The sequence below is a fragment of the Vigna angularis genome, chromosome 2 (genome assembly GCF_016808095.1).
Source record: "Vigna angularis cultivar LongXiaoDou No.4 chromosome 2, ASM1680809v1, whole genome shotgun sequence".
NCBI lineage: Eukaryota > Viridiplantae > Streptophyta > Magnoliopsida > Fabales > Fabaceae > Vigna > Vigna angularis.
The window spans coordinates 417010-442313 of record NC_068971.1 but is presented as its reverse complement, the minus strand read 5'-3'; the positions used below and the strand labels follow the sequence as shown (position 1 = coordinate 442313).

The window sequence follows — 25304 nt, the reverse complement described above, 5'->3', positions numbered from 1 at the left end:
AAACAGATTCTCTTTGTTGTCCAAATTGTCTCACTGTCGTTATTTTACTCTACAACAACCCCTAACAAACATTTGATCAATTTATCAGTTTTGGGAGGAAACCAAATTCCAAAATAATAATAATAATAATAATAATAATAATAATAATAATAGTAATAAAACTGAATGAAGTTTTAAGTTGGATATTAACTCTTATTTTTAAGCTGAGTTGTTAAAAATTTTCATATTAAGTATTTAAAATTGTTACACTTCTAATTAAGTTATTGTTATTAATTCATATTTTTATTAATTAAGTACCGGATATTATTTACTTACTTATTTTTAACTAATAGAAAATAACATTATAATTAATAAAAATAATTGTTGTTTTTTTTTATTTTAATTAAAAATTTACTATATAATAAGATTGTCATTTTTTTGTTATCGTAAACGATGATTTTATTATATAATTATAAAAGGTATTTTCAATCAAAACAATAAAACTATTGATTATTTTATACAATGTAATATTTTTTTAATTAAAAAAATATTTCTTTAAAACACCTGAAAATAAAATGATCAAGATGGTGATATAAAATGAGAAACCATTATCACCTAATTAAATGAAAATCTAAACTAGAAATATTCAATTAATTATTATTAAGTCTAATAATAACAAGATTTGGCAACATTGTGGAAACATGCATGCATCGGTTTTATGACTAGTAACTCGTGGTTTGTTGGGTCCAGTGAAAACGCACGCAAGACAGAAGAAAAGTTGGCATAAAAAACAAAAAAAACAAAAGCACCATGTATGTTACCGTGAATTGAAGGCGAGGATGGGCCCACTTCAATCCAACTAAGAATATACATATTCAGGAATTTTAATTAAACCTAATAATTTGGTATTACAATATCAGTAAAAACTATATGATTAAATTACAAAAATTCAAAATATACCATTATTCACTTATTTACTATTAAAAATTTTAATTTTGTTCAGAAAAAAATAATTATAAGTTATTGTACAGAAAACCACAAAGACAACCCTACTCATCCACTGCAACTCTACTAATTCACATTCCGCAACACAGGTCAACGCGTCCCACTTCCCACGGAATCTCCGCCAACCACCACGTGTCAGATTGTCATTGGACCTATACTCTCCTATATCAACGCCTTCATCTTTGGAACTTTTCCCCCTTTATTCATTTTCATCCTCTCTCTCACAGGTTCGTTCTCTCCCCTCTCTCTTACCTCATCACCGCACTTTCATCTCTTTTTAGGGTTTCCATTCCGCCTATATTTTTTCTGTATTTTGTTTCTCCTAGGTTTCATTCATCCAGATCTGCATCTTCTATTTCTAGGTTTTCAGTCTCACCACTCACTCCTAATTTTGTTTATATTCATGTTTCCTAGATTTATTTTTTCATATCATTTCGTTTATTTGAATGTAGTCCAATTTCCTCTTCGTACGGGAAAAAAAGTTTAATTCGATAAACGGATTTTTCTGTGTATCGAGTTATAGTGAAACTGATCTTTATTGTACAATAAATTAGTAATTATAAAATTGGGAGTAATTTTGTTTATTCAGTGGGAAACCTATACTCAAAATTGTTAAAATTTAAATTAGTTTTAGATCTAGAATAAATTCTGATTAACTAAGAAGTGATTCTAGGTAGTGAAATTTTGCATTGCAGGATTACGTGGTGAGGTCCGCATATCTGAGAAATGGCAGATTCTTCCAGGGAAGAGAACGTTTACATGGCGAAATTGGCCGAGCAGGCCGAGCGGTATGAGGAGATGGTTGAGTTCATGGAGAAGGTAGCGAAGACTGTGGAGGTTGAGGAGTTGACTGTGGAGGAGAGGAATCTTCTCTCTGTGGCGTACAAGAATGTGATTGGGGCGAGGAGGGCTTCGTGGAGGATTATATCCTCCATTGAGCAGAAGGAGGAGAGCAGAGGCAATGAGGACCACGTGGCTATTATAAAGGAGTACAGGGGAAAGATTGAGACCGAACTCAGCAAGATCTGTGATGGGATTTTGAACCTCCTCGAGTCCAACCTCATCCCTTCTGCTCAATCTCCCGAAAGTAAAGTCTTTTACCTTAAAATGAAGGGTGATTACCACAGGTACCTTGCCGAGTTTAAGACTGGGGCAGAGAGGAAAGATGCTGCAGAGAGTACTTTGCTTGCTTACAAATCCGCTCAGGTATGTATACTGTTGTTTATCTTATGGAATGGTAGTTGTTACTACTTCGTAGCTGAACTGAAAATTTGTGTTCATCTGATGCAGGATATTGCTCTTGCTGACCTGGCCCCCACCCACCCTATTAGGCTTGGACTTGCTCTCAACTTTTCTGTGTTCTATTATGAAATCCTTAACTCACCAGATCGTGCTTGTAATCTTGCCAAGCAGGTATATCTAAAGCCTTTTAATGTCTTTTTCAATTCCTTGCTGTTGTTGGTATGTCTCAATTGTTCATGGCTTAAAAATTGTTTGAGTTGTCGTGTGTGGACTTCAGTCTTTGTTGATTGGTCTGATTTTCTAATCAGCTGGTGCTCAAGTTCCTCGGTGTCTTGATTCACTGGAATCTGTTGTGTCCACTCATTCTGTGTTGCTTTGAAAAGTCAGTTTTTGAGCAGAGAAGTTAAAAAATGCATTTCACAAGTCACAGCATATGCAATTCATAAAATATATAATAATATCAAATGCGCTCATATGTTTTTTTTCGAAGATCATCTGAACTTACCATTGTGATACTGCTTTCAATACTGTTCACCCCTTAAAATTTACTTTTTCCTTGTTTGACAATGTTAATGCCCCATTTCATGTTATGACGTGTATGGATACTCTGATGTATTTTTTTCCTTCATGCATTGCATTCCTCTATTCTGCTTTCCCTTTGGTGATCTTGGAAAAATGCTTAACTATGGCAGGCATTTGATGAGGCAATTTCCGAGCTTGACACATTGGGTGAAGAGTCGTACAAAGATAGTACATTGATCATGCAACTTCTCCGTGACAACCTGACTTTGTGGACATCAGACATCACGGTATCTCTTTCTCTCTTGTACTGTATGGTACTAAATATTTTAGTTTTGCATTTAACTGTAGACTTCAGAGTAGAATTTTTTTCTGGGCACGTTGTGTTATCTCCTCTCGATTGTTGGAGAAAGTTATATTGGAAAGGAACAAGCCATGGTATATGGTTCTTTAATAAGCTGAACACCAACATAAACCTTTCATTTGTAAGATTCCAGCATAGGAAAGTTGAAAACTAATCTAAACTTGTTGGGTTTTACATTATTCTAGTTGTGGAAATCGAAATACTAAGTACCCTCTCTGATACAGTTGATGTCATGTCGTAGTTTGATAGTCTTTAAGCTTTTCTCAATGGACTAGTTAAATGTTATCCTCAACTCAAATAATGACTAACAGTTAAAATATATTGCGCTGACTATCTTTCTGTTGCTGTTAATAGCTTGTTTAGATATATAGGGAGTAGTTTTAAGTTGCCTCTTTTCTCATCCGTTTGAGATTGTATATGTTTCGAGTTTTTCACTTGAATTGCCTTTAATATTCAGGACGATGCTGGGGATGAGATCAAGGAGACAACCAAGCAACCAGGTGAATAGGCCATGACAGTAGTGATGTGTAGTTGATGGGATATGTATTAACCCTAAATTAATATAGATCCAATGTGGCGTGCCATAGTAGGATTGTATTAATGAATTTCATAATTTCAAGTGCGAGTTGCGCTTGGGATTTACAATGTTTCAGTGGTTCTCTGTGTTTTATTGATGAGATGAATGTGGCTTGGTGGTTTAGTCATTTATAAAATTTTTATTGTTGCGGGTATATGAATTTTAAGATTCATTTTTGCATTTAATGCCTCTTTCTTTATGCTCCCGAATCTCTTGCAGGGCCCAATCGAGCTAACCAAACTTTCTTTTATAGCAAACAAATTCAATTATCTTGAAACTTAATATATGTTCCAGGCTAATATTTTATTTTATGACATGTCTTTAAATTCTGCCGAGTTTTTGTAAAATTAGACAAATTCGACAAAAAGATATTTTTGTTTTATTTTCAAAATATTCCTTGTGCATTGTTTTTTGGATAGGATACAAAATAAAAAGAGAAAGAAACACGTACCTGTTGTGAAAAAATAGAAATATATTTATTATTAATATTATTAATTTAAATTGCTTAATATATTTTTGTCTCTTTTTTTAATGAACGTCTTTGTCTCGTGAGTGATTTATCTTTATTAATGTGAAATAATAAATAAGATAGCTGGTGCTATAACTTTCAATAAATTGCATCATTGCTATGCTCAATGTTACAATAATAAAATAAAAGATCTATGCTCCATCAATAACCTAGCTTGCTGACGAGTAAAAACTAGGATATATAATGTTCTTTAACAACAAATAAATCTGTACTAATGTTTATAAAAATAACATGCTACCTGTTGTAATAAATTTTTATATCACCGAATTCTCGATATCAAATATCAACTGAATTTATCAATTTCTATTAAAGAATTTGACTGAGAGGATGAAGAAAGGAACATACATTTCTATAGTAGAATGTTCAGAATTTGCTTATTTCACAATTGACTAACATTATTTGATCCGTGATGCTGTCACAAACTATAGTCATTTCTTCTTCCATTTCCATGCTTTCTTCGTCTATATTTTTTCCAGATATTAAAAAAAGTCTAAATTATTATAATTTAGATTTTTAGATAATAAAACCTTAAAATATATACTGTTCTCTAAAATCTACAATAAATTTTTTAATTCAAAACTATATTATGAATTTTATATCTATTTATAAATTTCTGAATTAAATAATTAATCCTGAATATGCTTTTAAATTACGTAATCTAAAAATATATTATAAATTTTAATCACATAATTTGGAAACGTATAACTTGAAGTTTAAATTATGAAATCTGAAAACATGTATTAGGTTGTATAAATTAAACTATGTAATTCAAAAATACATTAATTCAGAATATAGTCTCGAACATGATCTCGAAATTCTAGAATGAAATTTTCAAAAATTAAAAAATTCACTTTGAAATATTTTTAACATAACTAAATTTCTAGATCAAAATTTTCAGAATGTAGATTATACCTTCCAAATCAATTTTTTTCAGAATAAGTTAATGATTTAATATGGAGGTGCAGAAAGCAAAATCCCCGAATAGATTATTGAAACAAGAAGTCCAACCGGCCCAGTCTGATTAGACACCAAAAAAGACTTAGCCATTATTACCCTATTGTGTTCATTGGTATTCCCCCATCCCAGTGAACACTCTCTTTGGTCCCTGCGAAATGGTATGCTTAAGCATTTAGTGAGAGTTAGAGTGAGAGTGAGAGCGATAGCAATAGCAATATCTTCTTCACCTAAAATATCTTCTCAACTTCCAATTCCATCCACTTTCACATTCGCCTTCTCTCTGTCATCTTCTACCATGGCCGCCACCGATGACTCCCTCCGCAAATCCCTTGCCGACAAGCACGCCGCCGTCGAGGCTCAGGGCAACACCGTCCGCGCTCTCAAGGCCGCGGGCGCCCCCAAGACGGAAATTGACGCTGCCATCGAAGCCCTAAATGCGCTCAAGCTGGAGAAAACGTCCATCGAACGCTCCCTCATCGGCGGTTCCGACACCCGCGAGGCGTTCAGGCAGGCTGTGGTGAACACCCTGGAGCGGCGTTTGTTCTACATCCCGTCGTTCAAGATCTACCGCGGTGTTGCCGGCCTCTTCGACTATGGTCCTCCCGGCTGCGCCGTGAAATCCAACGTCCTCTCATTCTGGCGGCAGCACTTCGTTCTGGAAGAGAACATGCTCGAGGTGGATTGCCCATGCGTCACTCCCGAAGTCGTTCTCAAAGCCTCGGGACACGTGGACAAGTTCACCGATCTTATGGTAAAGGACGAGAAGACCGGCACGTGCTACCGCGCCGATCACTTGCTCAAGGATTTCTGCAACGAGAAGCTTCAGCGTGATCTCGCCTTGTCCTCTGACAAGGTTTCGGAGCTGAAGCATGTGCTTGCCACGTTGGATGATCTCTCTGCAGAGGAGCTTGGCGCTAAGATTAAGGAATATGAGATTGTTGCTCCTGAGACTAAGAACGCGCTCTCTGCCCCTTACCCTTTCAATTTGATGTTTCAGACTTCCATTGGCCCCTCTGGGTTGAGCCCTGGGTTCATGAGACCTGAGACTGCGCAGGGAATCTTCGTGAACTTCAAGGATTTGTATTATTACAATGGGAACAAACTGCCTTTTGCCGCGGCACAGATTGGTCAGGCGTTTAGGAATGAGGTGAGGGTGTTTTGAAGTTGCTGTTGCTTTGTCGAACTTGGTTTGTGTTGATTTAAGAGTTTAATTTTGATACTTTCTAAATTAAACATTAAGGCACTTTTGGATAAGGTTTTCCACCCTACTCCACAAGAGGAGAAAATGTGAAAGTTAAGATAAATAAGGTTTTTCAAGAAACTAGTTCTAGTGTATGGGAAATTGATCTCACTCTTTATTTTTTTGTAAGTGCTGATGGAAAATTTTATCTCAGCATAACATAAGCTGCTAACCGTTGAAAGCCGTGATTTTTAATAATAAGAATGCTTGTAATTGCACGACAGGTGGCAATGTGAAATTCTTTACTCTTATGGGATTTGGAATGAATTAGGGTTTATATGGTTTTTGTGTGTGTAGATATCTCCACGGCAAGGGCTTCTCAGAGTTCGCGAATTCACATTGGCTGAGATTGAGCACTTTGTTGACCCTCAAGACAAGTCTCATCCTAAGTACGATGAGGTTGCGGACTTGGAGTTCTTCATGTTCCCGAGGGAGCAGCAAATGTCTGGAGAGTCTGCCAAGAAGATTCCTCTTCGTGATGCTGTTTCCAAGGTTGGTTTGGTTTCATGTTTGAAGTTATCATGGTGGTTTTTGAGCTTCTGTTCTTGTTCCGCTTTTTTATGGCTTGTTCTCATCAGGGAATTGTCAATAACGAGACTCTCGGTTATTTCATTGGGAGAGTGTATCTTTTCTTGACGCGTCTTGGTATAGACAAGGACCGATTGAGGTTTAGGCAACATCTTGCAAATGAGATGGCCCACTATGCTGCTGACTGTTGGGATGCGGAGATTGAATGCTCCTATGGATGGATTGAGTGTGTTGGAATTGCTGATAGATCTGCTTATGATTTGCGTGCTCACACGGTAACCACTTTGTCTAACTCTATGCAATGGTATTGTAGTTCACAGTGTTTTCTTTGTTGACTTTAAATACTATCTGTTGCTATAATTCAGGGTTGATGGTGTTTAAATATCATATTTAACTAAATGTTCACATTTAGGTTTTATGTTATACAAAAAACAAGTTGTCCTTTTATTGAACTCTCCCGGTTCTTGTTTCTTCATCACTTGACCATCTATAAGTTTAGTTTTAGGTATTTGGACTCTAGCTAGTATTTAATTTGGCTAAAAATGAATACTTTCGCTTAAAATTAAATTACATTGACATTGAGGAATGGCTATATATTGATGGGGTAAAATGTATTTAATATTGAAGCAAAAATAATTATAGTCTTATGATGTGTGAATTTATTCATTTTCAAAATGCTCGATTTTGATATCGCAGGATAAAAGTGGTGTTCCACTAGTGGCTCAAGAAAAATTTTCAGAACCTAAGGAAGTGGAGGTACTATTTAATGCTGAAGTTGTTGTTTCTCTTATGCATATCTATGTAGCACAACCACGGAGCACCATGCATATATATATATATATATATATATATATATATATATATATATATATATATATATATATATATATATATCATGAATTATTTAAATTGACAATCGAGATTTATAGGTACAAAATCATCTATAATAGAAGTTAGTCAAATATAACAATATGAACTTATTGTTACCCAATACAAAGTAATATAATCTACCCATCTAATGTTCAAAAAATGAAAAGAGAGTTGTAATTCGTTTAAGAGATTTTATCCCCTTCTTGATCATCATTAAAAGAAAAGGACGCTGACTGAGATTCTTCTAAAGACAAATTAACCACTTATAATACATATATATACTTATAAAAGGATCACATTATATAAAGATATGATACAAGAATAAATGAAAACTTTCCTAATAATACATATATAATCTAAATTTTCCTGATTATATAAGATATGGTACTTATTTTTATAATTATAATACAAACTTACACAATAAGTTTGAGTTTTTAACTCGTTATGTCTAATCTTATTCATGCTATGTTGGAAATGTTTTTCAACTTGCATACTTCACCAATATGCGATATGTGTCAGAGGCAGGGACACCATTGAGAAGGCGTGTCTGAGCTTCTTACTTTGATATGCACGACTTGTCCCTTCAACTTCATGCACAACCCTAAAAAAGTATTTTGGCCATCATTGATCAAGTTGATTTTCACTGTTTCAGAAATTGGTTATAACTCCTGTGAAAAAAGAGTTGGGTCTGGCATTCAAGGGAAACCAGAGGATGGTGGTTGAAGCACTTGAGGTAATTGATGCTGTTGTCTTTTATGCGTCTTTAATAGAACCATGAGTCTTTTACAAGAGCTGTTTTCATTACTTGATTCTCCAAATCTTCTCTGCAGGCAATGCCTGAGAAAGAAGCTTTGGATATGAAGGCTGCTCTGGAATCAAAAGGGGAGGTGGAGTTTGAAGTGTGTACACTTGGGAAAAATGTGACTATTAAGAAGACTATGGTGACCATTCAAAAGGAAATAAAGAAAGAACACCAGCGAGTTTTTACACCCTCTGTGATTGAACCATCATTTGGGATTGGACGGATAATTTATTGCCTCTTTGAGCACACGTTCTACACAAGGCCAAGCAAAGCGGGTGATGAGCAGTTAAATGTATTTCGCTTCCCTCCACTCGTAGCTCCAATTAAGTGTACAGTTTTCCCACTGGTTCAGAATCAGAAGTATGAGGAGGTTGCTAAACTCATTTCCAAGTCCTTAACTGCTGCTGGAATTTCACATAAGATTGACACTACAGGTATGTGGGTGACGTTCTCTTTCATATGTAAAATATACTGCCAGTTGATAATGTAAAAATATTTTAGGTTTACAGTTTACACTTGAATGATTGCATAAATAAATATAAAATGAAGAAGTTAATTAGGATACAATGTGGATCATGGTTATCAAAATTGCGAGTCAACTCGTAAACTCGAGTTTACATTCTCACACCCGGTAGAGTTGTTTTTTGGTAGGCTGTCTAAACTCGAGCAAACTTGGTTAAACTCGAGTGAAATCACGAGTTTAGATGAGATTCAGCAAGCTCAGTTGGACATTAGAAATTAGCTAGAAATTTTACTGACTTTTTTTCTAGGTCAAAATATATGCAAAACGCATCTAGGGAATGCTTTCATGGTTCATTGGCTCTCTCTTGCAAGAACCTGGCTGCTTTGGGTGCTGATGTTGATTCACCTATTGCACCAACAATTTCTCCTGATATCTTCTACGCTTTGCTCCATCTTTGTGTTTTTGTTTATGATTTTCCTCCATGCTTTGCCATATCTCAGTACTTTCATTTTTTCTCTCAGCCTCACTTTTAGGGCCCGCTGCACATGTTAGGGTTTTAACTTTTTCAGTTTTAATAACCTCTTATTATTCTGGACTATTGGGCCTCCCTTTTATTATGCTGCACTTTTGGGCTAACATTTAAGTTCAACAAATTTTTTTATGTGAAGTATAAAATATAATCAATTAAAATTATAATAGAAAAATATTTAAAAATATATAATGATAAACTAATAATTATAATCCTGTAAAAAATAAAAAAATATTTATAACATTATCAATATTAAATTATAATGTTATTTATATTTATATGAAATAAACAGTTACGAGTTTATAAAGCTCCCACAAGTAAGCACAAACTCTCGAGTTTGACAATATTGATAATATTGATATAGATAGGTTTTTAGAATTTGGGCCTTGGAAGATTAGAGATCCTTCATTCTGACAAATGTAAAATGAATCAGAGAGAGAGCATAGTTATTCAACTAAATCTTCTCAATTTCAATTTATGGCTTCTAAGGTAATCCCCACTTTAAGGGACAACATACTCACTAAATAGAAGCAATCTCCGAAGCTTCACAAATCTTTTCTTGAGCCGAATAAACCTCAGAATTATGTACCACGACAACACTAAAGCTACTCAGCTAAATTGATCAAGGGCACACCCTGTTTTCCTGAATAAGCTGTCAAACTATGTTTTACTCAAATTTCTTTTTCAAAATTAGAAATGCAACATTTTGGGTGAGAGACCGAGGATCCTGTTCTTAAAGGTCAATATTTTTTGTTTTTTAAACTATTATAATTATGCTTCTCAAAATTGAATAATTTGAAAGCTGAAGGAATGTCCTCATTCAGGGGATAATGCCACAGTTATTAATATAACATTGATCACGATCTGTGGGATACTAGCCATTCCAAAATATCTTTGAAACTGCCTTGCGAGAACAATATTTTTTCTAAATCACATTGGGTATGGCTGAGAGGCAGATTTGGTTTTCCATACTCACCTGTGTTGTTTCTTTTTTTCCTTTTTGTGCAAGGCTTTGCTTTAGGCTGGGTGAAAGTTTGGTCTTTCGCTACTCTGTTCAAGAGTTTTTTTCTTAAATTAATGTGTCTTGCATTCATAATGTATCCCAATTTTGTTATAAAACCCAAATACTAATTTATCTTTTTGTTTATGAACTCGTTAATATCTTCTAAAACTGTTTTGTAGGTACATCAATTGGAAAACGATATGCAAGAACAGATGAACTTGGCGTGCCATTTGCTATCACTGTAGATTCAACATCATCAGTGACTATTCGGGAGAGGGACAGCAAGGATCAAGTGCGTGTTGATGTGGAAAAAGCTGCCATTGTTGTTAAGGAGGTAACTGAAGGCCATAGGACTTGGGAAGATGTGTGGTCAACTTTACCTCATCATTCTTCTACATCTGCAGATGATTGAATTTTAATAGTCGCCATCTAGGTTGAGATATGATAGTTTTCTGTTACCAAATTTTGTGTTGTTTTTGAGCTGTGAATCAAACCACAGGGATATTACTGATTGTCAACTAGTAGATACCCCTTTCTTTTGTTAAATGTTTCTTGAACATTTGCAATTGTTTGTAGTCAATAGATAAATGCTATTTTGACAAAATTCTGATTTTCTAATTGCGTCTCCACCTTTTCTCATTGGAGATAGAAGCTATTATCTTTTCTAACTGCAATCAGGGCGGCGGATCTGAAGAGTACTTCATACCGTTATGCTACATGCCTTAACCTAGAAATGATATATTTTTAATTTGGTTTTATCTGATATTGTTCTTCCCACTTCGTTATTTGTTCAGGTTTTATCGGAAGCAAGCATTGTCATAAATTTCGTAAGGTAGCTGCGTCCTTGTTCTTTTTTTTCATAGCATTTTATATTAAAGAAATTTGCTATTTATCTCTGTAATTTAAAGTCATTCTTGTTAATTTTTAATGTTTTTTAAGAAAGAAAAAGAATTTTTACTTTAAAGATAAGATCTTAAAGAATTTTTGTATATAACGTGTGGAAAAATTATATCAGCTGTATAAACATCTAATTTAGAATACAAATGAATTGAAATTATATCAAGAACAATATTAGATGCGGTTTAGGAGCAAACGCATGCGTAGTCTTAGGAAGCAATTGCCACCTTAGTAATGTGTATATTTGGAGTACTTTTTCAGGTAGTTGTTATAAATAAATAACATTATCTTTTTAGAGTATATATTTTTATTTTATTTTTTAATAAGTAGTGGTTTCTTTTAACTAAAATAATTATTTTATGAGTTTTATTTTTTAAATATTGTTTTTTAATTTGACCATTTTCAAACAAATACATAAAAAATATATTTTTATAAAAAATATTTATATTTACTTTTATAATTATAATTTATTAGTTTTTTATTAAAAAAAGGAAACATGTGTTTGGATAATGAAAATTTATTATTAATCAATAAAAAAATATAAATTTCTAGTTAACCGACCCACTTTTAGAAAAACTGAAAGGCTGTGGTATATTGGCAACCTTCTATCCTTTCGTTGGGATAGGAATCGTTGGTCACCCACTTGAACCACACTTTTCGACCACAAAAAAGCCCAAGATATATATTATCACTTACAAGTGATTGTTAGATAGCCCAGAGTGATTGGTGGCAAAAAGATAAGACCCAATAAGGTTTTGCTTTTCAGACACTTTATCTTTATCATTTTTTTTGGTCTACATCCTTCGAATTTTCCATATTCGTTTTCTTCCTTTGGACTGGAATGGGCCACACGAAATCTTTATTCTATGACAATAAGTGTAAATAATCATCGAAAGAAAGAGAAGATGATTTGCACGAATGAACTAGAATCAACTAATGCTTCCGGTCGCATGTGATTGATTATTGATGGAAAATGATTTACATCCTTTAATTCTGTTAACTCAATAGTTAAATTATCAAATAAAGAAAGACACGCAGACAATATTTTTAATCTTGAGATTAGTTACCTTGCGTATTAAGAATTAAGCTATTTGGATAACACAAACGAAGAGAAGCTGTGTATGGAAAAAATGGCATTTCTAGGCTAATAATAGTAACAATAAAAAAATATATAAACTAAATTATACATGGATATCGTGGTCCAATGCTTACTCTATGATTTCAAAGATATAGAGTAATAAAAGTAGACATTATATGGCAGTCGTACTATAAACAAAAAGCTGCTCTATATAATCATAGAATGGTTTCCCCATATCAAGAAATTTAGCTAACACTAAAATATATTTTCATGGTGCATGCAAGTGACGCCTGCAAGAGATGAGAGGAACATGAATCCCCAACAAAACTTTCATCATCATAATGAACACCTCACGTTAGTTGTTCCTTTAAGACGCAGTCCACCGTATATAAACTTTACCAATACCATGTGTATGTATCTCTCTCTTCATGTACCAACTCCAACTAGCTTCAACTGTCATGGCAAATGGTCAATCAGATTACCATATCAGAGCATGTCAACAATATAAACTTGCAAGTGAAGACAGAAAATTATGATAACCAAACAGGCATAGGACAAGGAATTTACAATGTTATTGCGAGGACTCCCCCAGTAAAACCCTTGGAGGAAAATTGGAAAAACGTTGCAAGCTGCTAGGATATAAATCATCAACGCATGCATGCCCATCCATTCCAAAAAAATAGTCAATCGTCTATACCCACACACGTCAACCTGCAAGGAGTGGGAACCAAAACTAAGAATTCCTCCAAAAAATATTAATGTACGATGCTATCTAAGGCAAATTTTTAAAAGTTACAAATCTCTGTATAAAATCTAACCATTAAGTATATTCCGACAAAGAGGATGCCTGCAGTACCAGCAGTGACGCACGTGTAACTGAAGGAATACAGAACCTTATTTATATGCATTCCTACAAGAACAGCCACGTCAATATCTATACACGACGTAAATGGCAGCGGAAAAATGGTCTTGTGCAAGAAATAGTTACCAAATAAATCCAACGCAAGGCCAAAAACTACAAGACAAGAGGTTGGGATCGTCCAGTATATGGTTCTAACTCTGTGGTCCTGCATGCAGCAACAAAGAAACAACTGAGTAACTTACATGTTACAAGCAAAAACAGCAAAGAGATAATACAAGAGTAAGTATTACCTTAAAATGGACAATAATATGTCCGTAGTGCAACCCAACCAAGCAAGTAACAATAGCCATCACTGAACTATAATGCCACAAAATGGATACAAAATTAGGGACAATAAAGAATAGCAAACATTCTTATTAACTATATTGGTCACTTTTTCTTTCTCTCTCTCCTCGCTGAGACTGACATAATGAGTTGTTCACCTTAGGAGTCCTTCGGGATCAAAAGGGGCCTGACACCAAGCAGGAGCACCGGGAGGCAATGGTCCATAGTTGGGAGAATTAATGCTGCATTCCTATGGATAATGATAAAAGGTAAAATATGTAAAAATTAGAAGCCAAAATAACTAGCATAATGGATCAGAAAAAATAAGAATAGAGAGGATCATACAGGCGTCCGTGCATATATTGGTCTCCTGTACAGATGTTGGATACCAAATAACGTTCTATCAATCATCCCAACTGCGTTGCAGGCTGGTCCAGTGTCACCCCTTACTCCACATTTAACCTAACAAATCACATTTATTTCGTTTTAAACCAATACAGAAGTTAAATTCTTTCGAGTAAACTTAAAGCAACACGAGAAATCAATACTCACAGAAAATGTCTTCGGCTCTGAAGAAGGTTCAGTTTGAATTTGATACTCCCAATCAGGAACGTACAATCCATATAGCAAGCAAAGATATACGAAAGAAATTATAAGAGCCACAACCCTGTTACAGTCAAACAGATTTGGGAAACAGAGTAAATGGAAAAGTAAAAGCACGGGCATGAATGGGAAAAAAAAAACACGAGAAGTTTCACTAAATAAAATTGAGAAACAGGTTCAATGGAGAAGCATTAACATTAAGAATGAACACAAGAATTCCTTCTCAACAAAATATGGTTGAGTAAAAACAGATATGGACATGCTGCAAATAAAATGCCATGCCATGCACCAAACTAATAAATAATTAAGAAAAATGAAATACATTCTAGTGTGTTCCACAAAGTTTAAAGAGTTGTATTGTTGTGCATTTATCAAATGTGAAGTAAAAAAGTAACAGTTCAGAAGTTTACCACTGGTATCGATACTTCCTTAAGAGGGATGGTCCAGAATTAACAGTATCATCACTCTTGAGCCAAATTTCACACAGCGCGGCGACCAAATAAGCTAACGCAATTCTCTGATATCAAATGAAGAAAATAGCAAAATTATGATGACAATCTTCAACTTTCTGGTCAGTTGGACGACTATAAAAATTACCATTGACCAAAAACCAAAACTTAAAAGGGAAAATAATTAGATCGTTAACAATTAGTTGATTTTAATTTGTGTTCAAATTTCTTGAGAGCACACAAAAGTTACAGCTGACAATTAGACCTGAAGTTTTCTCCTCAACAACCAGTCACAAAGAGAAGCAAAGAGAACCCTGGCAGAGAGAGTATACCTGCAGTATTCCCATCCATCTTATCTGTTTAATATCCACTCCATATGTCAGATCGTTCACACGATGGAAATAACCTCCTGCAGAAAGGTCAACAATATTAGACATTTGAAAGAGATATGTAACATATACGTATTACATAAACGAGGTTATGAACAAAAACACTATCCTGTTTCAACATTCAATCTTTTTAGCCTGACATCCATTAAAAACAACATTCTAAAAAAGCTTAAAATTTAGTCAATAATACCTTGAAGAAAAAGGCCTAACACAAGAAGTTTTAGAGCCCGTAAACCTGCTTTTCTTGATGCATCGACTCTGCAAGACAGTTTCTGTTGAAGAAAAAAAATGGAACAATTAATATAAATATTTATAATTAAATTTTCACAACAAATTCTAGTTCTATTTTAAATTTCATAAAACAATCTAGATCGTAGAACTGCAAGAAATTTGGCAACGCTCATATTCATATTTGAGATATATAACAGTTCCAATTGCATACCTTGTATGTGAGAGCGAGGGAAACACCAACAATAAATAGGAAAAACGGCATGACATAATCAGCTAGTGTTAAACCATTCCATGGGGAATGATTGAGCGCTGGAATGAGTCCACCGGCATCATCAACCAGTATCATCAGCTGTGCATCAAAATATGATAATGTCAGTAAACAATTGTCAAACATGAAAAAAAAAAACAAATTTTCTGTCTGAGATATTAAGACATATCGTGTGTTCCTAAAACATATACTCCATTCGCATAAAAATGAAATACCAATGGTCCCGTGGGATTCCCATCCGCTTGATATTCATAGATTAATCAATTCTAAGATTTTAGGTCATTACACCTTCATCTTTCATCAAAGATCCAATAGTTTGGTCATGTTCACCAGAACACAGCATAACTTACATTATCGCACCAAACACCGTATGACTAAATAGGACAGCTTATCTTATCCGTACTAATTTCATCAGGCGCACCAAACAATGTTTAAAGTCTAAGAAAATATCGTATGAAAAATAATTACTTATACAAATGTCTAATAGAGTTTATTGAAACAAAATTCATGTAAGAAATTATCATCTTAGACTTCTTAGTCAGTGACGCATATTTGCCAACAACATTGGATATGCATGTAACTTGTAACACGTACAATGATCCAGTGTATCATGCTGTTTTCCAAAGCGAATGGCAAACATTGCGTTTCTTCGTCATCACCAATTCAAAAAAGTAATACAAAAGTAGGTCATAGTGGTGACCAGTCGGTATTACATCTAACCGATTGCACGTTATGCTGCCTCCACCACTCTTTGCATGATGCATCAGTGAATTAAAATTAATCAAGATAAACCAGTAGGAAATTTCTGATTATCCTAATCCATTTACAATAGTTTATTTTTGTGGTCTTGGTTAGAGCTACCGTATCAAGTCATGCGTGAAAAGAGGTTAAACTTAGGTCGAATCAGAACTACACGAGAAAACTGACGTTCACTGTCAAACGGTTTTTGGAGGGGCCAAAAATCACTGACTAATAATATATCATTAACTTCGTTAAGAATATCATATGAAATTTTTAGTTAATTATGATTGAAGTGTAAAGAAGGTTGAGAACCAAAACAAGCACTCGTATTCTCATTTAGGAATCAATTAAGTACTTACAATCTTTTCTTCTACGATTAAACCTGTATGTTCAATGACATAAAAGCAAAAATAAAAATCGGGAAAGAAAACTAGTAATAAGAGGCCGTTCACGACATTAGGGGGATTGGGACATACAAATTATTTCTTAAATCAATAATCAACAATTGGAAAAACTATTTTTTTCCCTAAAAACTTCTCGGGGAAAAGAAGGATGAAAGTAAAAACGTATAAAGAATTTGAAACACAAATAAAAATTCATTTAATACGCCAAAATATATACAGGAATAAAAATGGTATTAAAAATATTGAGTGTATTATAATTATAATCAGATAATATTGTGGAAATTATTCTAAAGAGCAAGCAGCCGTAAAGCTGTTTAAGTAAATTGCTCCCAGAAGAAAAAGTAAAGAGAAATAACCCAAAGTCTCCAAAAACGGTGGGGGTCAAAACAAATAGTTTATAATTAGGAATGCAATTTGAGATAAGAGAATAAATAAAATGTATAAAATAAGAACAAAAAGTGGCAAATGTTGGTTTGGGTTAAAAGTAAAATGGAGAATATTAAGGAATTTGATAAAAAGGAGGCAAAGTAGCCGTAGTGCTATTTATATGGACGGCTTTCCAAATGACAAGAGATGAGTAACAGACCATCTCTCCAAATAACACCAAACAAACAAACAAACGCTATTCGTTTCTTCAAAGTAAAGCAACGTTGCTTTAACACGTGCACAACCTTTGCACTGCAATTTCGATTCTCTGCGATAACAAATTAAAGTCATCACAGAAAAAAAGAAAATATCATCAAGAATCTCTCCTTTCAATCAATCATCCTTTCCTCCCCTCCAATCATAACAACCATTAAAAAATCAGTGATTACTGGTTCGCATTGCGCAACTACAATCCCCAGCCTCCTCTCTTTAAAAATCGAACAAGAAAGGAAAGAAAGAAAAAATAAAGGACTAAAACGACGTCGTTTGTCCCTTCCCAAAATTGCGAGGAAGGAAGCCTCCCAGGGTATTCCTTGACTGTTATGTTTCTCGTAACACATTTTGAAAAGCGTAACTAAATTCCTAATTAAGAATTAATCACGTATCAAACTCAAAAAGAAACGGAGATAAGTTGGGTCCCACACCCACCGCGAAATCCAGGGGCTAACTTAAAAAAAAAATCACCCTAAACATGACAGATTAAGTGATTAACATAACAGCTAAAACAAATCTACCAACAAAAAACAAACGCTTATTTTCTCAACAGCAAAAATAAAAATAAAAATTAAAAAAAAAAAGCAGAGGATGAGAGTGATTACCGCGACGGTGAGACCGCGAAAAACGTCGAGGGAAACCAGACGCGGAGGTTTTGGCACAGACTGTGGTTGATTCCTGGAGGAGGTAGAAGGTTGTTCCTGAACGTTGTGAATGTTAAGCGGAGTGGTTTGAGCAATGGTGGAAGAAAATGTTTGAGATCTTGATTCAGAGATCTGGCTATGGGGTAGTGCCATCTCCACGTCATCTTCATCATCCTCAAAGTTCTTGATAGCCTCGTAACTCGCCATCTCCCTGATTAGCAATGCTTCTTCTTCCTGTTCTTCCTCTTCTCTCTCGCTACCATCTATTTATACACACATCTACATGTATATTCAAATCAATGAATAATATTAATAATAATAATAATAATAATAATAATAAATAATTGATTAAAAGAATCCCTCTTTCTGAGTGAGTGAAGAAAGAAAGAAAAGGTCCTCTTACTTGAAGAAACAATGCACGCACTTCTTGAAGGAGTCGTCTTCTTCTTCTTCTTCCTCTTCTCTGTTTTTTCCTCCTTCTTCCTCCGTTCCTTCTACTCTTCCCTCAACTTCTTTCTTCGTTGCCTTCGTTTTTTCCCCGTTTTTATAGCCAATTTCAACAACTCACAATATTTTGATATTTTCCGTCTCTTATTCCTCTATTTATTATTTATTTTTAATTCTATAAATTATAACATAATATAAATCATATACGCCCTTTAAAAAGCTTCCTCGGATAAGATTGTGTAACTCCTTTTTAAAATTAAAAAAAAATGAAAAAAAAAAGACCACTGCTGCACTGAATCTGCTTCAATTCTTTCCAAAGTTTAATAATAAAATAACGCACTGGTAATTATTTAATAAATATTGCACTTAATTTGCTTATATATTTATTTACAGTATGATAAATAGTATATAAATTTATTACTAGTTGAGGTGCGTGCCACTAACCATTAACCACATTACCACGCTCTTGTTACCCCTCATCCACACCAAGGCCACTCGTTATCCCCGACTATAATATATATATATATATATATATATATATTATATTCTACTAATAATTTACTAATTAGTCGCTTTAATTTCTCCTCTTTAAATATCTTGATTATTTTCTATGTTATTGTTCTGGTGATACAATATTTAAATATCATAACAAAAATTCAACTTTGAATATTATATAGTATATATTAATGTTAACTATTTTATTTGGTACAAAATATCAAAGGTTTTTTTTTCTCACAGAACATTGAATATGTTTATTTTTATTGCGTAATATATGTAGCAGCACTGGTAGTAGTTATCTGGGCATTTATTTTTCTCGATTCGCGTTTTAGTATTTTACCAATAAAACGAGATTTAAATAATTCAGAAGAAGGTAAGATTTAATGTATTTTATATTCAGAAAACAGTATTAATTATAATTAATATTTTTATTTTACATAGAAAGAGTAATAAAAATTATGCGAGGGAAATCTAGCAAATCTCTTGGGTGTTGTTTTGGGCCAGTGAGGGAGGCGCTTGAATTTTGAGCTGGTTAACGTGCAAAATCAGAAACAACGAGATAATGAAGCTGGTAAAAAATATCGTCAAAATGTTAGTTACGGATTTTTTTTTTTATATTATATTTAACATAACCTATTAATGGTTAATATTTGTCCGTATCCTGTTTAGGGAATTGTGGTAAAAGGTCGAACTGCATTGTCCAATTCTAAATTTTTAGGTTATTGTTATTTGTTTGTTTTTTCTATTTATATTTATAGATTTCAAAATAATTTTTTATTAATAAATCTAATTAAGATCTAATTAGTATTAATTATGTTACTTAAAAGTATAACTAATGTCATGAAGTGTTAACTAAAAATAATATTCGTTATTATTAAAATTTCCGATGTAAATGAATAGAATGAGTGTTGGAAAAAGGTCGAAGAGGGTGTATTTTCAACATGTTAATCCGAAGCTTTTGATTTGTTTTAATTGATATTAAAATGTTGGGCACATTACGCGACACTGATGCGTTCGTAGTTCGTTTGTAATGGGTGATTTACGAAGGCATTGAAAGAGTGAGAAGACGAATTCCCCAAAAGTGTAATAGAAAAGACAGATGAACCACTTTTTGAAGAAGAGTAATGTTACAAAAACTTGTACGAAGTCAATACTCCTCAACTGAAACTTTCCAAATATCTGAACCGAGTCCCTGTTGAAAATTTCAACACTTAATTCCTAACCACGTTTCCTTTTTCTCTTCAGGCTAATTCAAACACGAAGTGCAATTTGGCGTTAGATACTTGTGTATTATGTATACGTTGGTGAATAAAAAAGTTGAAAATTAAGGTTGTTTTGTTTCCATTAAACAAGAAATAAACATGAATTTAATTTAAACTTTTGATAAAAAATATTTTGGAGTGGTACTCAAAATAAATACGTAAAAACTTCCCCTAAAACGAATAATATTTTATCATTGAAAATCTGTGTTTTTTATTATTGATATCAAAATTCATGATTTAGATCTGATGAACATAGACATTTAGTTTCCTGTAAAGGAAGTGAAAAGTTATAATTTTTTATTTTAGAAAATAATTATTAAGATGCAGAGAATATCTTATCAAAAGTGGAAATTTATGGGTCGAATTTTTTACAAATGTAAATAAAAAATGGAAATAGAAAGAAAGGATGATAGAAGAGAGAAACAGCCACCACGCAGCAAAAGGAATAAGAGATTCCGAACACGTTTTTTTGTTGGAGAGAAAAACAGTATATGCACGTTTGGAACATCAGAAACAGTAAATAATGCAGAAAGTTTAATTTGGGTTGATTATTTGATTTTATTCGTTATTTGGAAGTTTACAGAAATTATACAATAAGTAAATTTGGATAAAAAATAGAGAAATAAATTATTTGATAGGTATGAGAAATGGATGATTTAATGAGTGTGAAAACGTTATGAATTAGCCATGAGATTCCGTAACTCCTGCTGTACCACAATATTTTTCCACGATATCCGCTCATAAATTTGCTAATAAACGTTTGGATGTGACAATTTGACAAGGCGATAATATGTTGCGTTTTGTCGTTTTGCTATACAGTATGTCGTCGTGGCAAAATTCAATTTCTCATAATGTTCGAATTCTTTTAACTTTTCTACTTTCTTTTCGATCTTCAAACGTGAAAGAATTTTTAACACTTTTTTCTTTTTTGTTTTAATGCTTGATGTGGAATAACATTGAGATTTCATAATATTGATTTGTTTTCAAATAACCTGTTAAATATTATTATAAATTTTGACTCTAAAATCTATTAATCATTTATTATGAGTTGTTCGATGAAAATGACATCTTACAAAATATTTGTTCTATAATTTTTATCTAATTAAATTTTTCAATCAAACACTCATAATATGGCCAGTAAATTAGATAAGTGTTTGAATGCAGAATGATAATACGATGAATAATGAGTTGAGTTTTGATCACACAGAACAACATATTCTGATAAAACAAATGATAAGTTTATTGCGAGTCTAATAAAAAATATATATTTTAAATCTAATTTAATTTTTATAAAATTAGTTTGTGGAGTAAAATTTATATTCAATGTAGTATTTTTAATTCATTTTTTTCATGATGAAACATATATATTTTAATCATCAAATTAAATATTTGGGGATAGTTAAATAGAAAATAATAAAATACTTCTGATAAATAATAAATATTTATTGTTATAAGATTACTAATATTTTTTTTTCACAGACATACACATTTTAATGGTGTAATTAGATATTCATTAATGATGCGATAATAATCTAATAATAAGTAATACGACAAAATCAATTAAAAAAAATTCATTAAAATAAAATTTAGATGGTTCTAATGTTATATTGAAATATAAACTTTGGATCTATAGAAGTATTTATATTTATTGTTTTATTAGCCTTTAAATAAAGTTTAAAATATAGCAAACTTCCTCATGCTTCTTATTCTATATTAATTTTGTTTAAACTTATTCTATATTAATTTTGTTTAAACTTTTTATTGATAAGAGGGGAAAATAAAATAGAAAGTGTTTTGTAAACTACATTATGCACATTTGTGATGTGATTGAGAAATTTCAATGAATGTCATTGTTATGCAAGTGGCTTTAAAGCCTTTTTATTTTATTTTTTCTGATATTGGTTGGCAGATATATAGATATTTATGCAACGACCCTTTAAATTCCAGACAACCATAATACATTTTGACACTCTGGCTTTTATTTTCATAATGATTGTTCTAACACGAAAGTCTTATAATATATTATTTAGTCATGAAACTAAATATTTTTATTATGATTTTATTTAAAAAATTATTTCTATAAATTGATGTTATCTCATTACTTGTCAAAACAATAATTACTTTTCATAATACTGAATGAATTCTAAGAAATAAAATCATATGAACAATATAATCTCACATAAATCTTAAAAAGCATACTCTCGAGAAAATGCACACATCAACAAATTAGAGTCCAAAATTGTTACAAACTCTATCAATACTCACACAACAACTCCTTAATATTTAACCATAACAATTTAAAAATCTTAGCGATATGTAAGAAGAATTACTTAATGGATTTTAAATGAAAAAATTGTAAATAATGAAAATTGAGTTATTTTATATAAAAAGACAAAAGTGGATTTTTCAATCATTAATTAACAAAAAGAAAATGGAAGAATGCATTTTAACCCTTGCCCAATAAACAAATTTAACAAATGATGGGATTAGAGTTTTTTTTTTTTTACTTCTTTTTAAAATATTAAAATATTACCAAAATAATAATAATGATAATAAATAATCTTTAAACAATTAGTAGACTAATTGTTAGAATAAAAGGTACTAAAATAATTATTTTAAATAGAGGGAGTATAAGTGTAATTTCGCGAAAACTTAGAAGATATTATTGTACTTATTTGAAGAAGAAAAAAAAGCAAAAAACAAAGCATTATTCGAATAAAAGAGTATATTCGCGTCTTCTTAAAAATACTGAATAAATTAAATAGTCCATCAACACAAAATAAATTAGCTGAACTTAGTATTTTGTGGTAGAGAAATTACTTGTTATAATTGTCATAAAATTGTATATTTTCTCATTTTTAAATAAATTAAATTGATATGGAGACAAACTAATCGTATTCTCGCATAATACACGTCCCGTATAGAGACAAATTAGTGTAATTTATCATAATTTTTTTCAAAATAGTAACATTTTTTTGTCGTAATACTGAAGAATTTAATCACCATTCTTCTCAGAGTAAAAAGTAAACATGATTTGTGTTTGCTTATTTGTTTTGCAATCATAATACATGAATTTTATGCTTACTTTTTTTTAATAGAATTTAAGATAATATCATGTATAAATTATATTTTATTTACATTAAACATTGTGATACATGTTAAAATTAATCCCGTAACATATTTTTTTAATAGACTATTTCTTTCAACCACATGTTTTATATTCTTATATTCTTAAAAAACGGCTTTCCATAATAGTGAATCCATTTATTATATATATATATATATATATATATATATATATATATATATATATATATATATATATATATATATTAATGAAATACTATTTGATCCTTAAGTATATTTTAAAAATAAAAAAATAAAAAATAAGTTATGAAAATATGAAAAATATTTATATATAAATGATCTATTTTATTGCTTATAATATTCTTAAATCATAATATAAATTTATATCAACTTAAAATAAATAGATAGATAAAAACACAGTTAGGAGAAAAAGAAAAACATAAAGTAAACTAATAAAATAGTATGAAGAGAAATTAATGTAGTTAAAAAACGTAACTATTTATATTTTAAATGTTTTATTTTATATAATTAAACTTCTCAGTACAGGACAACTTTGAGGATTACATAATATATATATATATATATATATATATATATATATATATATATATATATATATATATTTTTTTTTTTTTTGTAACATTTCATAATTCATAATTTATATATTGTAACATTATATTTAGGGTAACATCCGGTAATCTCACACTTGAACATTTATAGTTGATATATATCCTATACATATGTTTTAAACTCAGAAACAAGTAGGTGAGTTAACATGCAACAAATCATTTATAAAACATGCATAATTACTTTGATACAAACATCATATAATAATTATGTCAGACACCCTCATACCATCATACCACAATCACACCATAGATACTCATCCTATGATACCACAATTCCTATTAGACACTCGTCCCACAATACCCAATATACACTCATCCCACAATACTCAATAGACACTTGTTCCACAATACCCAATAAACACTCATCCGGATGATACGTTGATGAGCGGTCACGGGAGGTCATGCACTTGTGATGACTTCTACTTCTCCTTACAAATACACTTCTTATTTACAGATTCCAAACAACAACGTAATTAACACAGAAATTCAATATAGATAGATATACAGTAAGCATTAACAGTATTCACACAGAATTTCAAGACATGAATAGTAATAAAATAGTACTAAATCATAATACAAAAGCTTAGAAGGGTTAGCTCCCCTACCTCTATTCCAGACTTCTCTTGCTCCGAATTTCTTTCCCCGAAAACCTTTTAGAACCTCTATTCTTCTTGCAACTAAAAATTTCTCCCTAACTCTTTCTTCTCTATTTTCTCAAGCTCTCACTTGATTCTTCTTCTCTTTGTGCAGAATAACATCTCCTCTCATGGCTATTTATAGTCCAAAAATTTTACTATTTAATAATTTTTTAATATTATTTATTATTTTAATATTATCTTATTATATTAATATTTTAATAATCACTCGGCCTATTTGATCCCTCAATAATGCCTTAAAATCTGAGTGCTTTATCCACTATCAATATTTTAAATTTTATTATATTTTCCATTCACAAAAAAATTCATTTCTACTAGTAATAAATATATATATATATATATATATATATATATATATATATATATAAAATATTTAATTATCCTATTTGTAACAAAAACAAACTATATAAAATAATATATTTATTTATAAAAATAATAAGAGAACATAAAGAATTTTATTAGCCATACACTATATTCTTACTTTTATAAATATCCTATACAATAATAGGCTGATTGACTTATCCAATATTACTTAAATTTGTAAATATATATAACCATAAACTAGCATTTGATCCATCATAAACATATT

The 25304-nt window shown here is 31.8% G+C and overlaps 3 protein-coding genes across 4 annotated transcripts; 2 read left to right on the top strand and 1 right to left on the bottom strand.

Annotated features, from left to right (window-relative positions):
• Positions 1 to 1058: 1058 nt before the first annotated feature.
• LOC108321711 (14-3-3-like protein A) lies at positions 1059 to 3840 on the top strand. Of its 2 annotated transcripts, none has more exons than XM_017553545.2 (5): positions 1059 to 1211; positions 1680 to 2190; positions 2275 to 2397; positions 2919 to 3035; positions 3567 to 3840. In XM_017553545.2, exons 2-5 carry the CDS (start codon positions 1711 to 1713, stop codon positions 3615 to 3617), a joined length of 771 nt encoding a protein of 256 aa, XP_017409034.1. In that variant the 5' UTR covers positions 1059 to 1211; positions 1680 to 1710; the 3' UTR covers positions 3618 to 3840. The 2 variants fall into 2 exon arrangements, with proteins under 2 accessions (XP_017409034.1, XP_017409036.1); XM_017553547.2 differs by having other exon boundaries at positions 1207 to 1346.
• Positions 3841 to 5276: 1436 nt separating this feature from the next.
• On the top strand, positions 5277 to 11211 carry LOC108321704 (glycine--tRNA ligase, mitochondrial 1). The gene is made up of 7 exons (XM_017553536.2): positions 5277 to 6319; positions 6710 to 6904; positions 6991 to 7215; positions 7637 to 7696; positions 8463 to 8543; positions 8641 to 9046; positions 10787 to 11211. Exons 1-7 carry the CDS (start codon positions 5333 to 5335, stop codon positions 11017 to 11019), a joined length of 2187 nt encoding a protein of 728 aa, XP_017409025.1. The 5' UTR covers positions 5277 to 5332; the 3' UTR covers positions 11020 to 11211.
• Positions 11212 to 12698: 1487 nt separating this feature from the next.
• On the bottom strand, positions 12699 to 18699 carry LOC108321605 (uncharacterized). The gene is made up of 14 exons (XM_017553416.2): positions 18540 to 18699; positions 18098 to 18415; positions 15652 to 15789; positions 15400 to 15481; positions 15153 to 15229; positions 14782 to 14888; positions 14321 to 14435; positions 14114 to 14230; positions 13927 to 14018; positions 13735 to 13801; positions 13571 to 13649; positions 13401 to 13492; positions 13150 to 13293; positions 12699 to 13035 (listed from the first exon to the last, which is right to left on the bottom strand). Exons 2-14 carry the CDS (start codon positions 18341 to 18343, stop codon positions 13009 to 13011), a joined length of 1383 nt encoding a protein of 460 aa, XP_017408905.1. The 5' UTR covers positions 18344 to 18415; positions 18540 to 18699; the 3' UTR covers positions 12699 to 13008.
• Positions 18700 to 25304: the final 6605 nt, after the last annotated feature.